General features: G+C 42.8%; 1 protein-coding gene and 1 long non-coding RNA gene across 3 annotated transcripts in view; both read right to left on the reverse strand.

Moving 5' to 3' along the window:
- STX2 (syntaxin 2) overlaps positions 1–13,057 on the reverse strand; it is a 44,544-nt gene that overhangs the window by 21,938 nt on the left and 9,549 nt on the right. For both annotated transcript variants that reach the window (XM_019538965.1, XM_019538966.1), the window contains exon 2: positions 11,098–11,175. In XM_019538965.1, the coding sequence (XP_019394510.1) occupies positions 11,098–11,175 (78 nt within the window). The remainder of the gene's footprint in view (positions 1–11,097; positions 11,176–13,057) is intronic.
- LOC109312740 lies at positions 1,262–4,099 on the reverse strand. The gene is made up of 2 exons (XR_002101895.1): positions 3,166–4,099; positions 1,262–1,788 (listed from the first exon to the last, which is right to left on the reverse strand). It is a non-coding gene; the product is annotated as an uncharacterized LOC109312740 (long non-coding RNA).

Here is a 13,057-nt window from a genome sequence, read left to right on the forward strand (position 1 = left end):
GCAGCCCCCTGCCCATGGCAGGAGGTGGCGGCTGCTGCAGCAGAGCCTGGCTCTCCCCCTGCTACCTGCTAGCTGTGGGCTTGGGCAGGGGTGGGAGTACTCCCTGTCATGGCACGCATTTCGGGGGGGGGAGGGAGGGCAAGGGGACCTGTGCCCCCCACATCTGTGCACGGGGTGGAGGCTGCACACTGCAGGCTCCTGTCCTGCTGCCCTCCCCTGGGGCCTCCACAGCCCAGCGTGTGACCTGGCGCTCCAGAAAACAGTGGGGCCATGCAGGAATCTGCCTGCTGTTGCAAGCTCCTTGCTGCCATGGCAAGGCATCCCCTGCCTGCGCGGCTAAAGCGATTTAGGGTTGCGCACAGGGTACACGGGCAGTGCAGAGCTAGCAGCGGCAGGCAGCTTCCTGCACAGCTCCACTGGCAGTGCTTGGTCACACATGCTGAGCTGCAGAGGCCCGGGGGGAGTGCTGCAGGGCAGGGAGCATGAGCTTGAAGCAGACAGCCCACCCCGCCCCATGCCTTGATCAAGGCTTCACAGGTCCACCTGTACCCTAGGAATGCACACAGAAGTGGGGAGCAGCCCTCCCCCCCACAGCAAGCAGCCCACACCATGCACTGGGAGTGCATGTAGCAGAGGGGAGCAGCCTCTCCCAACCTGCTCTGCCCCCATCCCATGCACAGATCTGGGGGTACAGATTCTCCCTGCCCCCCTGAGAGCGCAAGCAGCAGCAGGGAGGGAGCCAGCCCCAGCCCCCTGCCCAGATGAGCCACCCATGACCCCATCACACACTCCGCTGGGGCCCTGCAGCCACACACTGCAGCCCTGGGTCTCAAACCCCCAGCACTGTCCAGCTGGGCAGGAGCTCCAGCCCAACTCCCTCCCTCCCTTACCTGCGAGAGCTGTTCTCCAGGCTGTCTGGAGACCACATGCACATGACACCCCCCGCCAGACCACACTCCTCTCGCTTCCTCCCAGCCCCTTGCAGGATGTCAGTCTGCAGAGAGCTTGTCACAAAACTGCAAAATCCACGGGTTTCTCCAGTAAAACGAGAAATCTGCATTTGCCTCTAGTACCAGGTAAAATCTGCAGTTTACTCCATTTTTCCATGGGAAACGGAAAACCCAGATCCCCGATCATCACAGACATTACACAAACAACTGTGATTATTTCTGTTTGATAGTGCAAGTGAATCAAGTACTTTAATGAAAGCTTTGGCTATAATTCAGATTCCTTTGTTTCAGAAAGCACTCACAGTAACTACGTTTTATAACCAAATACATTTATTAACAAGGCAAAAATAGTATTAAAATAAAGACTTAAAAAAAATTATAAGCATACTAGTTTCCTTCAACATACAAAGAAAACGGTAAGTGCAAAACTATGCCAGTTAAAGTGCAAGCAAAACATCTTCACTAATAATAGAATTGGGTATCTGGCATGAGCTCCTTACGTCAGAAACACTGGAATGAATTGAAGAGGCAATTTCTGGAGTAATATACAGCCCACCCAGCCCTGAATACTGCAGTGGCTTTAAGAGTCCAGCACTTATGCTGCTGCAGGAGCTGGGGCTGCAGTTTGGTGGGCTGTGCTTGGTCCTACTCCTCTTTCCGCTGCTCAAAGACCATGCTCTCTTCCCTCCTTGATTTTGTCTCTCTCATGTCCCACTCTTCTTCCTTACTAAGTAGTTTAGGCTGACTTGTGAACATCGTACAAGGGCCTTTTTCAATTGTCTTCAGGCTTGTTCAACAGTCTTGAGTGGATGTCTTTGGGCAGCAGAGATGGAAGGGCCTGCCAAGAAAAAAAAAACATATTTTCTCCATGTTCTGCATCACTACAAGGCCAGTTTGACACTTAGTCTATAAGCTTTCGTACTATTTTTATGCATCAACGTGTTCAGAAAGCCTTGCTAGCTACCTAGCCAAACCAGAGACCGTATGGCAACAGTTTCAGGCTTATTTAGTTTTTAGAAAATTGAAACTTTTGGGGACCTAGATGAGGAGACAGGAAACCAGAGTAAGGGTCCTTTATTAGTATTGTTTTCAAACATATTTCAGAAGGGGGAAGCCCTAATATATTAACTTGCTCAAAGTCCCAGAATGGAAGAGGAAGAAACTCTTTCAGGCTAGGTGATGGACTCCATCTCTATGTGCCAATGAAAACTTTTTGTCACTTCCTAACTGAACGGCACATCAAGAACAGGAGAGAGTTGGCAAGTTAGAGGCAGCCATTGAAAATCTGCCCTGCCCAGGAATATCAGGGGCCAGCAGAGTTCCTCCTACATAAAACAATTCAGAAACATTAACTAACAGGAATAGAGGAACATTTGAGCAAACATTAAGATGTGAACTAAGAAGCAAAGTCTTGCTAGGACTGGATTTGAATGTGCTGCCCTCCTAAAGACAATGCCAGAAACAGACAGGCCTAAAGGGAGATGTTCTCCAAAGACTTTAATATAACCATTGGGATTTACCAAGGCTGAGCTAAGACCATTTTTTAATGTGAATAATGGCATTAATGGCTGCACCCAGACAGGCATGGACATGCGGTATGTAGTGCTGCAGACCTATCTTCTATCTTGCAGGGCCAGGGGGGAAGAGGGCAATGGGGAGGGGGTTTGGCCCTGGAAGAGCCCAGGGTCAAAAAACCCATGGCAAAAAAAGTGGGGCAACACACATGGCAGCAGTGGGTGCCACCCAAAACCAGAGCCTGGCTGAGATCCCAGCTGCAGGAGCACCATGGCTGTAGCTCCTAAGGCCCCCAGGTAAGGTTGCTGGGGTTACAAGGTGAGCCACCACTACTTGTCCCCAGGGAAACAAACTTCTTCATTCATGTGGACCCAGCCAATCTGTCTATTCATGTGGCAACTGCAAACAGTGCGGTATCCACAGTATTTACATATACTCACTAGTCTTTGCTAAACCTATGATTATGATTTTTTAGAAATAGTGTTATCTTGTTAATAACATCATTATTTGCATTTCCCCTCCCCATGTTCAAATCCATCTTGGATTACACATGGAGGGATAGCTACCAAAGCAGCATGGCTACCACCCTCAAACTCCAAATGCACATTATCCTTTGAAAACATTTTATTATTCATAACTCTAAAACCCTTCCCACTTATACTATAATTTCCCCTATAACAAAGATGGAAGCCCCACTTACCCAGCTGCAGTTCCAGTGCCACTTCCTGTCCAGGATGCTACCTGGGCCCATCCCCAAACATATCCTTAAAATATGGCCCCAAGATGCTCATTAGATCATTCAAGCATATAGCCTGTTCCACAGCCATTTTCAGCACCAGAATTGTTCCTGCAACTGTGTGCGCTCTTCTGTCAGGAGACTCCTCTGGTCCCATCCTGTTTGGCTTTGGTCTAGGGATTACACCATTCCTGCTCATATCTCTCATGCATGACCAGATGCTCGGTACTCGGGGTGTGAATGACTCAGACAAATTCTGTGTTATTGTAGTGACAAGTAGATGAATTGCTGGACTTAACAGTCTTTGCCTTAAGGTACTTGGATGTTTCAGTTTTGGAATACTTATACTGTACCACAATTTGCTTGAGTAGGTGACTTCCGATGCACAGGAGCCGAGTACAGAACGATTAATTAGAAGGACCAAAACAGCACGGGCCTTGGGAATTGTAAGAAGGTAAAAAGCTATCTAAACTCCAACGCAGCCACACAAGCTTATCCTTGCTGCATCCTTACCGCAAAACAAGGTGGGGAGGGGAGAGAGCGTTAAAGCCTGCCTAAAAACAAAACACTGGCTTTTGACCCATGCCTTCCCCAGTGCAAGCAAGGGCTCATAGCATGAAAACCCAAATTGGTAATTGGTCTTTATGTGGCTGCATGAAAGGAAAGTTTAGGCTAAAACATATAAAGAACCCGGAGTAAAGGCAACAATGTAGATATGCCCTTATGCAATATGAAGATCAGCAGAAATCAGCAGATATTTTTCAGAACCAATCATTCCAATACCCCCATGCCAGTATCGTGCAATGAACCACATTATGCAGGTGGTTATTCCTGTGTAGCATCTAGCGGTAAGCATTGCTGACACAGGATACTGGATAGAATCATTTCTATTAAAATATACACCTGTCCCTAAAACAGGCTGAAATGAAGGCAAGACAAATGGAAATTACTTAGTTCAAAAGAAAATACTTCCACCCCAAATGTCCTAATTGTCTGATAGGAACAATTTCAAAGCTGTTGCTTTTCAGTCTATAGTAAGGAAGCGAAAACCCTGCAAAATTACTGATAAACTAATCAAATTGAGTGTTTACTCACTCTCCAGCTGAGGCCCCATTTCATGACAACATTCCTATGGAGGTCAGCATCTGGCACGTCCTTAAAGGTAAGGACAAGCTTAATCCGTGCGGCACATGCTGTTCTGAAAAAGGCAAACTTCACATTTAAAAAACTAAGATTCAAGTGCCAAGTTGCAAAATGATTTGTCAAGCATCCCCTTTTGCATTCTAATGTAATTTAAGGAAAGAAATGAAGGGGCAAAAGGTGATTAGCATAAAAAAAAGGAGGAAACACCTTCCTGTTAAAAATGTAACACTCTTCAGCATTATGTATTTGTCACAGTATGGTTCTTATGGAACTTTCATAAAGGACAAAAACCTTGATAGCTTTGCATCCAGCTAGTTTTTTCCTCAAAACATGCACAATCATAGTTGCCCTAGTTTATTAATTGCAGTAGCGGTGCCTAGATGCCATGACAGTGGGCATAACACAGAAGCATAAGTACTCAATGAAAGCTGTTATAGAGAAATCACCATCATAAATTCAACTCAATAACGCTCTTTATTTTAACCACAGCCACTGGTACATTACTGGAAAATTACTGGTAAAAGATGCAGAAGAGCAGGTCTAAGGTTAACAGGCACACGATTTTTGCTGAAAAATGACAATAAATCAGAATTTAGATTCTACCTTTCCACAAACAATATCCATTATTATTAAAGCTTCACAATTAAAATAATTTAAGTTAAAGCTGGATTTTTGCTCAGGATTTCTTTAAAGTCTGACACCATAAAGGATGGCAGCAACACAAGAACAGGAATTGCACGGGGTAAAGTGCAGCTCAGAGCACACCAGAGATCACTAAAATGCTACGTAGAGAACCTCTCTTAATGACTGGGTTATGTCCAGAGTATCTTTGCCTTAACCAGCATCTAAATAAAGCCTTGTGGCTACCCAACTGATTAAACCAGGGGTAGGCAACGTTTTTTGGCCAGAGTGCTGAAAAAACCACAATGTCTACCTTAGAGGGTGCCAGAGTGCCAACATACTGGAGCCTGGAGCAGCCCCCCGGTTGCAGCTGGCCCACAGAGCCCAGTCTGCTTGCAACAGGGCTTGCAGCCTCCCAGCCGCCTGCTGGGAGCAGCCTGGACTCCATGGCTGGCAGCAGTGTGCCGAGCAAAATGGCCTTGCGTGCCATGCTTGGCACGTACGCCAGGGATTGCTGACCCCTGGATTAAACCATCACAACAATAAGTGCTCAGACCCATTCAATCTGAGCTGGCTTTGAAATAGTTCATTACTTGGGTAGGAAAAACAAATGTTAATATTCCTCCTTAATTAGGTTTCATTTTTTTGAGCAATTTCTTAGTGTTTACTTTGCTGAAAGGACCTTTTGTACTGGCACAGAACAATGCTTTTTAAGAAGTCACATGAAATTACATATGGATGGACACCGCCGCCTCCTCCCCCCCACATGCAATGTAATGGCCTCTTGTTTATATGAACTACCTGAAGATATAACACAATAGGGACCCACCAGATGTTCAAGTTCCAGTCACAATCTTAGTTATAATTATTCATTGCTTTACTTTTACATAGTGCTTCTAGAGAAAGTATTACAAGATTGCACTAGACTCATTTTAGTTGGAAGCTCTGAAGTTTAAAGCAAATTCTACTGCAAGTTTTGCTATTTATTTCCATTGGTGTACAGTTGTTTTAGCCATTACCGTTATACCCTGTAATTTCTTCAGTATTCTTCTGTTTTTATTTAATCCACAATACCAATGCAAACATGATACTTCAAGTCTTCCTTTATTACTCTTCTCATCCTACAGAACAATACACTCAAGACATGACATTGGCTACACAAAATTCAAACACAGTTTGGGATCAATTGCATTAAGTTTCTAGTTAAAAGACACCTTGCCTAGGTATCCATGTGTTGCCATGGAGTTACTGAAGGCATCCTTTTCTGGTGTTACAGCATCCATATCACAGACAGTTCTGCAATTCCCTAGACAGCATCTTCCAGAGTAAACACCAGACTACTCAATGTGAAGAGGAAGTTACTGGAGTGCTTTTTTATGACTTGCAGAACATGCACATTCACTTCTTGACAAAAAGAAAACTACCAATTCCTTTCATCATGTCAGCGACGCACATTTCTCCAGTAAATCCTGGATCATTTGTATCCAGGTGGTTTACAACCTGCTTATTTCATGGTGGGTTACCAATTTAGGATGAGCTGCCCAGTTAACAGCTACGGCTTTTATTGTTTCAAAGGCTGCTGCTTCTCCACTCAGCTGCAACTCATGAACGATCCCGTGCAAGTGACTGGAGAAGCAGTTCCCTCTGACATCAGAATCTCAGTAAACAGCTGGAGCATCTCAGAGATCCTCAGAGAGGTTTTCTGGAAGAATCCTTTCATTTGGCAAGTACAGATATAAGTTTCTGGATAGTCGCAAAAAACATCCGTGTATGTGGATTTGCTTGTTTTAAAGATCAACTTTTTTTAAGCTGAAGCTTCCTTTTTAGCAAATCCCTTACAGTACATTACTACTTCTAATGCTAATGTCTTGAAAAAGAATCCACTGAATATGTGAATAATCTTTAAGGACATAAGTTTTGGCAGCAGATGTGATTTAAGAATTAGTAGTGGAGCATATTGGTATACAATTTATCTTAATATTAGACGTATAAATCTTTAAGGGTTTCTTTAACCCTTCAATAAATTAACAGTAAAACTGATCTTCTGGAGCTTTAATCCTATCTATATGACAGTAAACGTGACAGTGAAGTTAGATGTGGACAGGGATCCTAATTTTCCATTCACCATGGAATTCATGTTTTTCCCATAACCTACTGGAAACATGGTGACATTTTCTAGTTCACTATTAATAGAAGTTAATATAGCAGCAGTGCCATCTATTGGTAGGAGGTCATATTACCAACCATTTGATCCAACTGTGGTTTAAATAGTGTTATTGAGTGTTATTTATGATGGCGATTTTTCCGCAACAGCTTTCACGGAGTACGCATGCTTCTATGTTATGCGCACTATCACTGCATCTAGGCACCACTACTGCAATTATAAATACACTAGAGCAATGATGATTGTGCAAGTTTTGAGGAAAGAACTAGCTGGATGCAAGGCTATGCCGGATGTTATGTTCTTTATGTAACTTCCATAAGACCCATACTGACAGGTAGGTAAGAACTAGGCAATACTATTTACAAACATCATACCTAAATACTTTCTCTCCATTATAGATCAGAATATCAAAGCACAAGATCAAGTACCTTTAATACGATGAAAATTTCATATTTTAAGGAACAGGCAAACCAGCTTCAAAAAGAATACTACAATGGCATAAAACTGTATCCTGAAATGCCCTGTACAATGCTGAATATACTCGCCACACCTCAGTCAAAATAACTGAATCAATCACAACAGTCGTATGTCATGTTTCACTCTACAAATCGCGCTACTACTCAAGTGTGGAACCAGGTCTTGGATCTGAACAATATTCTGCTGATCAGGTCTTTTAGGTTCTATATTAAAATGTCTTGCCAGTATTTAAAAGCTAAACATAACGTTTTTACAATATAGTTCACAGCTTGACTAGTTTTTTTTAAAACAGCTTTCTAGCAATTGAAACTCCACACTAGCTACAAGCTTGAAGCTCATACAGTGCTGCCTAATTTTGCTATACCAAAACTGTGATAGAATTAAAGCTCCAGAAGATGAGTTTTGTGTCGTTCTCATGACTAAAAGGAAACAGGATACAATCTGACACAGAGGAAGTGACTTTACTGCATACAATTGTTCCTACAACAAAGTTAACATATGGAGGAAGCAGTCATTTACAAAAAAAAAAATTGTCCTGAGGGTCTAAGTTTGTTTTATTTCAGGGGGAAAAATATCTAAAAAGTTGAAAAGACTGGTTAGTTTTCAAGAAAACATGTTCTGGTACAGGCAGTAAGCAAACCAGGCATGCTAAACTAACCATGACACACAGTCCATAAATTCTGATCTTGGGTGATCTAGAGGCCTTCTCCAGTCAGTCCAGCTGTAAATAGGTACCTGCTCATTTGGGCTCAAGAGACAAAAGGTCTCTAGGTATGATGCCAGTCACTTGACTCCATTGTATGTCACTGGCTACAAGAACCAAAGTGTCTTAGCCATGCTAGTCCAAGGGACTGCTAGAATCAGTTTGAGCTTTGACCTTTATTGTGATGAAAGCGCACACTATGCAAACACCACAGAAAAATTATTTATGTAGACATAATAGGCTCAAAAGAGAACACAAGTCTTTTTAGCTATGTGGTTAGTTACTTTGATGCAATATATGTTTATACAAGGTAGGAAGAGAAGAAATCAAAGAAAAATATCCCACAATCCAAATGTGATTTAATGTGTGACCCTAAATCGCTCCGAACAGACTGTTCTCCGAGAGATGAGAACCTCTGGCAAATATGGCCTAAACAAGACTGAAGGATGCATGTGCCTCAGACCCCTCCCACTGCTGCGTACAAGAAGAGACAGCTATAGCTCTACCTCTGAATTTTAAGACATAATATGCATTAGTAATAGTAGTAGTAGTACTTTATACAGAATTTTTATCCGCTTTTCATCAGAAGTGGGTTTTTAGAAAACAGTTGAATAAAGTGAACTGAGATTCTGAGAGGGCATCTGATCAACCAAAGGCAGGAAGATGATGTTGTTTGGCAGTCGTTGATCCTTCCAGATCACGGTGTATGTGTGAGACGTCACCCAGACCTTCAATGCACAGGCCTCAGCAGGAGTTTTGGAGGAGTGGAGGCAGCCAGTAGGGCTGTGCAAAGCTTCGGGTGCCGATTCGATCCAGAGGAGATTCAGCCGAATCTCTGAATCTGAATCAAACTGGGAGACCAATGAAAGGGTCTGAATCGATTTGGAAAAAAAATTCGGAGATTCGGGCAGTCCCCATTCGCCGCTACAGGGAGCTGGACCTGGGCTCTGTGCCGGTAAGTAGGGGGCAGAAGGGGGGGGTTCGAGGACGAGGGAAGAGACTATGGGGGGTGGGGGGACCTCCACCAGGTGCCATCCCCTGCCTGCTCCTGCAGACCTCCTGAGCGTCACCCTCCCGACCCCAGCCCACTCTCCTAGCCCCATCAATGGCTGCCCTGCCTGGCCCCAGCATCCCAGCTCTTTAAAAAAAAAACGCTCCACTCACCAGCTGAAGCAGCGGCCGTTGGGGCTTCTGGGGGCTTGTGACAGAGCCTCCTATGCAGTGCGGGGCAGTGGGGATAACCCCCCTACTTGGCAGGAGCCAGTAAGCACAGGACTTTTAAAAGAGCCAGGACACCAGGGCTGGGAGAGCAGGCAGGGGATGGGGCCTGTTTGATTCAGACATGAGGCCAAATGAGATTTGGCCGAATCAATTTGGGACAGTGATTTGAATCACTGAATTGAATCACTGTCCTCTGAATTGGCCAAATCTAAATCCAAAGTAAACACTAGCCATCTCGCACAGGCCTACTGCCCAGACCTTCCATGCCCCCTTTAGGCCACTGTGACGGACTCCAAAAGTCAGGCTGAGTCCAGATGTTTGGGTACCTCCATGGCTGTATTTGTTTAAGTGTCCGGGAATTCAACCTGGGCCTCCAGTGTGGCAGACAAGGATTCTACCACTGAACCACAGAGGACTCCAGGAAGATGACATTTGTGGAAAAAAAGTAAACAGTATTACCAAAGATGGAATCAGTAGCAGAAAATACACAAAGCAGCCAGCCAGGCTTAGGCTGGCTGGGACAAAAAGACTAAACACGCAGCAGAAAGAAGCAACAGCAGGATGATTTATGTGATGTTGTGTAAGGGGAAAAAAAGCAGACAAACAAAAGAGTTAATTAGTTTGAATAAAAGACAAACAAAACATTAAAACTGCTTTTTAATAGAAATTCCAACTGACTTTTGACCATAAATTGGGCAGCACCTCAGAATCCAATACTAGATACAAAGTACCTTCAACTTCTGGGCTTAATTGTGATAAAGTTTTATAACCCAATTTGCAATTTGAACTCTACATTACCAATATTAACTGCATGTATTTGCGTTTGATTGAATACTTGCCCAACATAAAGCACATTTTTAAAAGACAGGAATCTCTGAGAAGGAAATGTTTTTCATTAATTGAGGAAGCCTGTCACATATTTAAATACACAGGGCACATTAAGATGACTTAAACATGCTTTCTGGTAATTAAGATGACTTAAACATGCTTTCTGCTTTACACACATGTAAGACAAATGCAAGATACAACTAGGTTTTCACCATGCAAAATTAATAAACAGAGTACTTGGACTTAATTTCACCAATGAAATCAAGTAATCTAATAAAGAAAAAAAAAGAATGGCTAACTTGTCATAGAATAACAAAAGTGGAGACATTTTGAATGCCTAACAGCTTAAATAGTGCAAAATTGTTTTGGTTTTTTGGGTTAATTTTTTTTTTTTTGGGGGGGGGGGGGGTAAGGTTATATTCACATTCACAAGCAGAATGTCACACAGCGAAGAGTTAACACATCCATCTATTAAAACCTGAGTGGGAAAAGCAGCAAGAATGCTGCCATAACAGATGTACAGGGTTGAGAGGCACCATGGTGTTTTGAGTTCTAACTTAAGTATTTCTCTAGGTACGACTTGACAAAGCTGACAGACAAAAAAAAGCTTACGTTTTAAAATCAAAAGAAACTCAGAAAGCTTACAGAATATGATATTAATAAGTCAAAACTTTGTTAAATAGGATCACACTGAAGTGATGAGCATTAGAAAAACTCATGTCTTTTGCATTTGTTTTACCTGCTGGAAGAATTCATCCATAAAATGGTCTTTTTCAACAACAATAGCTGATTCTCCATCTTCTCCATTTTTTTTACACTGTAAAACCAAAACAAGTTACTCAATGTTAAACAAGTCTGTAAAACAAAGCACAGATCTATGTTCTGAAATAGAAAAGTAACAAATCATGTTTAGACACATTTAACAGCAAGCACAGTAAAGTTATGCCTGACAGAAAGCTACAATTTGGTCTTCTTACTCTTTCCTTTTTTCTACTTTCTTCCCTTTCTATTTCCACCACCCCGTCCTGCCCTCCCCCGTTGTGGTTTACCTCTTCCTTCCCATCTCCCTGCCCCTTCCTCTGGTCTCTCTCTTTTTTTTTTTTTTTTTGACTCCTCTTTACAAGCCCCAACTTTCTTCACATTTCTAAACCCTCACCATAAGAGCCAATACATACTAAAACAATCCAGTAAAAATTCCACACTACTGATTTTCTGTATAAACAAGAACTTGTCCACACTGAAATTAAGACTTAACAGCAAGACATAATAAAATAACTTTTCTTGCAACACAGATAACGGGAAAATAGTCATATCAAAAACTAATCTTGTGAGAGGCAAGGATTTCTTTTACTGGACCAACTACATAGTTAGTCCAGCTTTTCAGTGCAAGACTTTCTTCCTCAGGTCTCTGATCACAGGAACCAGACACAGGATGGTCTACTAAAAGAAAGCACCCTAAGAAAGCAGCACCAGAAGTGAGCTGCTTGCTTCTCATATGATTTCTGGACCACTGCTGCTACAACATTGCTCTTATACTATAAAACTTCCTGGGCTGTCATACAAGAACTAGAATTCCATAACTTTCCCCCAGCAACCCACAGATTTTGAACTGGTTAAAAAACTGTTATTGGTTTAAATATCATACACTTATTTAATTTAATTTGCCTAGTAACACCTGGCAAATAAGTTAAACAGTCAATGGCAAAATGTTATTACACCCCTGGTTTGAAACACTTACATACATGCTTCATTTTACAGATTTCAATGGGATTATCTACAATAGTAGTGAAAATGTTGTTCCTGATCCCACAAACATCTATGCACATGCTTTATCATTTAACTTCTTAAAACACTCAACGTCAAAATGCACAACGGCTCCATAAAGGCTATATTTGAATACCAAAGAGATGACAGTTGAGAGAAACTGGGGCGGGAGGAGGCACAAATCAGGAAGCGTGAAGTTTGTTCGGGAAAAGAGTCCTAAAGCTAATTATAAAATATGGAAAAATTTGGCAAGGATGTTTCCAAAATCCCCATTTAAAAAAAAAACAAAGTGGGTAAAGCTATTAAAAATAGAAAAAAAAAAAATCACGTTATGCTCTGCAGGAGAAAGTGATCTGGCAATGTAACTGGTTTCCTCCACATTGGTATTGTGCATTTACCATATTTTCTTACATATAATACACATTCCCCTCTCCCCACCCTGCCAAGTCAGCCCTCCCCCCCCTCAGTTGGGATGTGTGTTTTATGCAGGGAAGCAGTTCTCTTTACTGGAAGGGGAGCACTCCTGGAGACACCATGCATGCCGCACACCCTGCAGCTGTTAAGAAGGCTGCCACGTGCATCTGCCCAGCAAACTGAAGTGGGGAGAAGAGTAGAGGTCTGCGTTAACCCTTTCACCGTAGCTTCTGGCTGAGCTCTGTAGCCAGGTCTGAGGACACAAGTGAGCTGCTTGAAGTATTTTGATGAGGCTCGTGGAAACAACATGTTTATTTACAGGAGCTCATATAAAGAACTACTGTACATATACCAAAGAACTAACAGCCTTGCTACCAGCCTTTGAAAGGGTCTGATGCAAAATTCTACTGCAACCATGAGATCTACCACACCAGGATGTTCCTGATGCCACACGGCCTGAACACTCCACGTTTCCAGGAAGACTTACCTCGGGTCTCCAGGGGTGTGTCTACCCATTGCCC

This window comes from Crocodylus porosus, unplaced genomic scaffold, assembly GCF_001723895.1.
Source record: "Crocodylus porosus isolate Cpor-Errol unplaced genomic scaffold, CroPor_comp1, whole genome shotgun sequence".
NCBI lineage: Eukaryota > Metazoa > Chordata > Crocodylia > Crocodylidae > Crocodylus > Crocodylus porosus.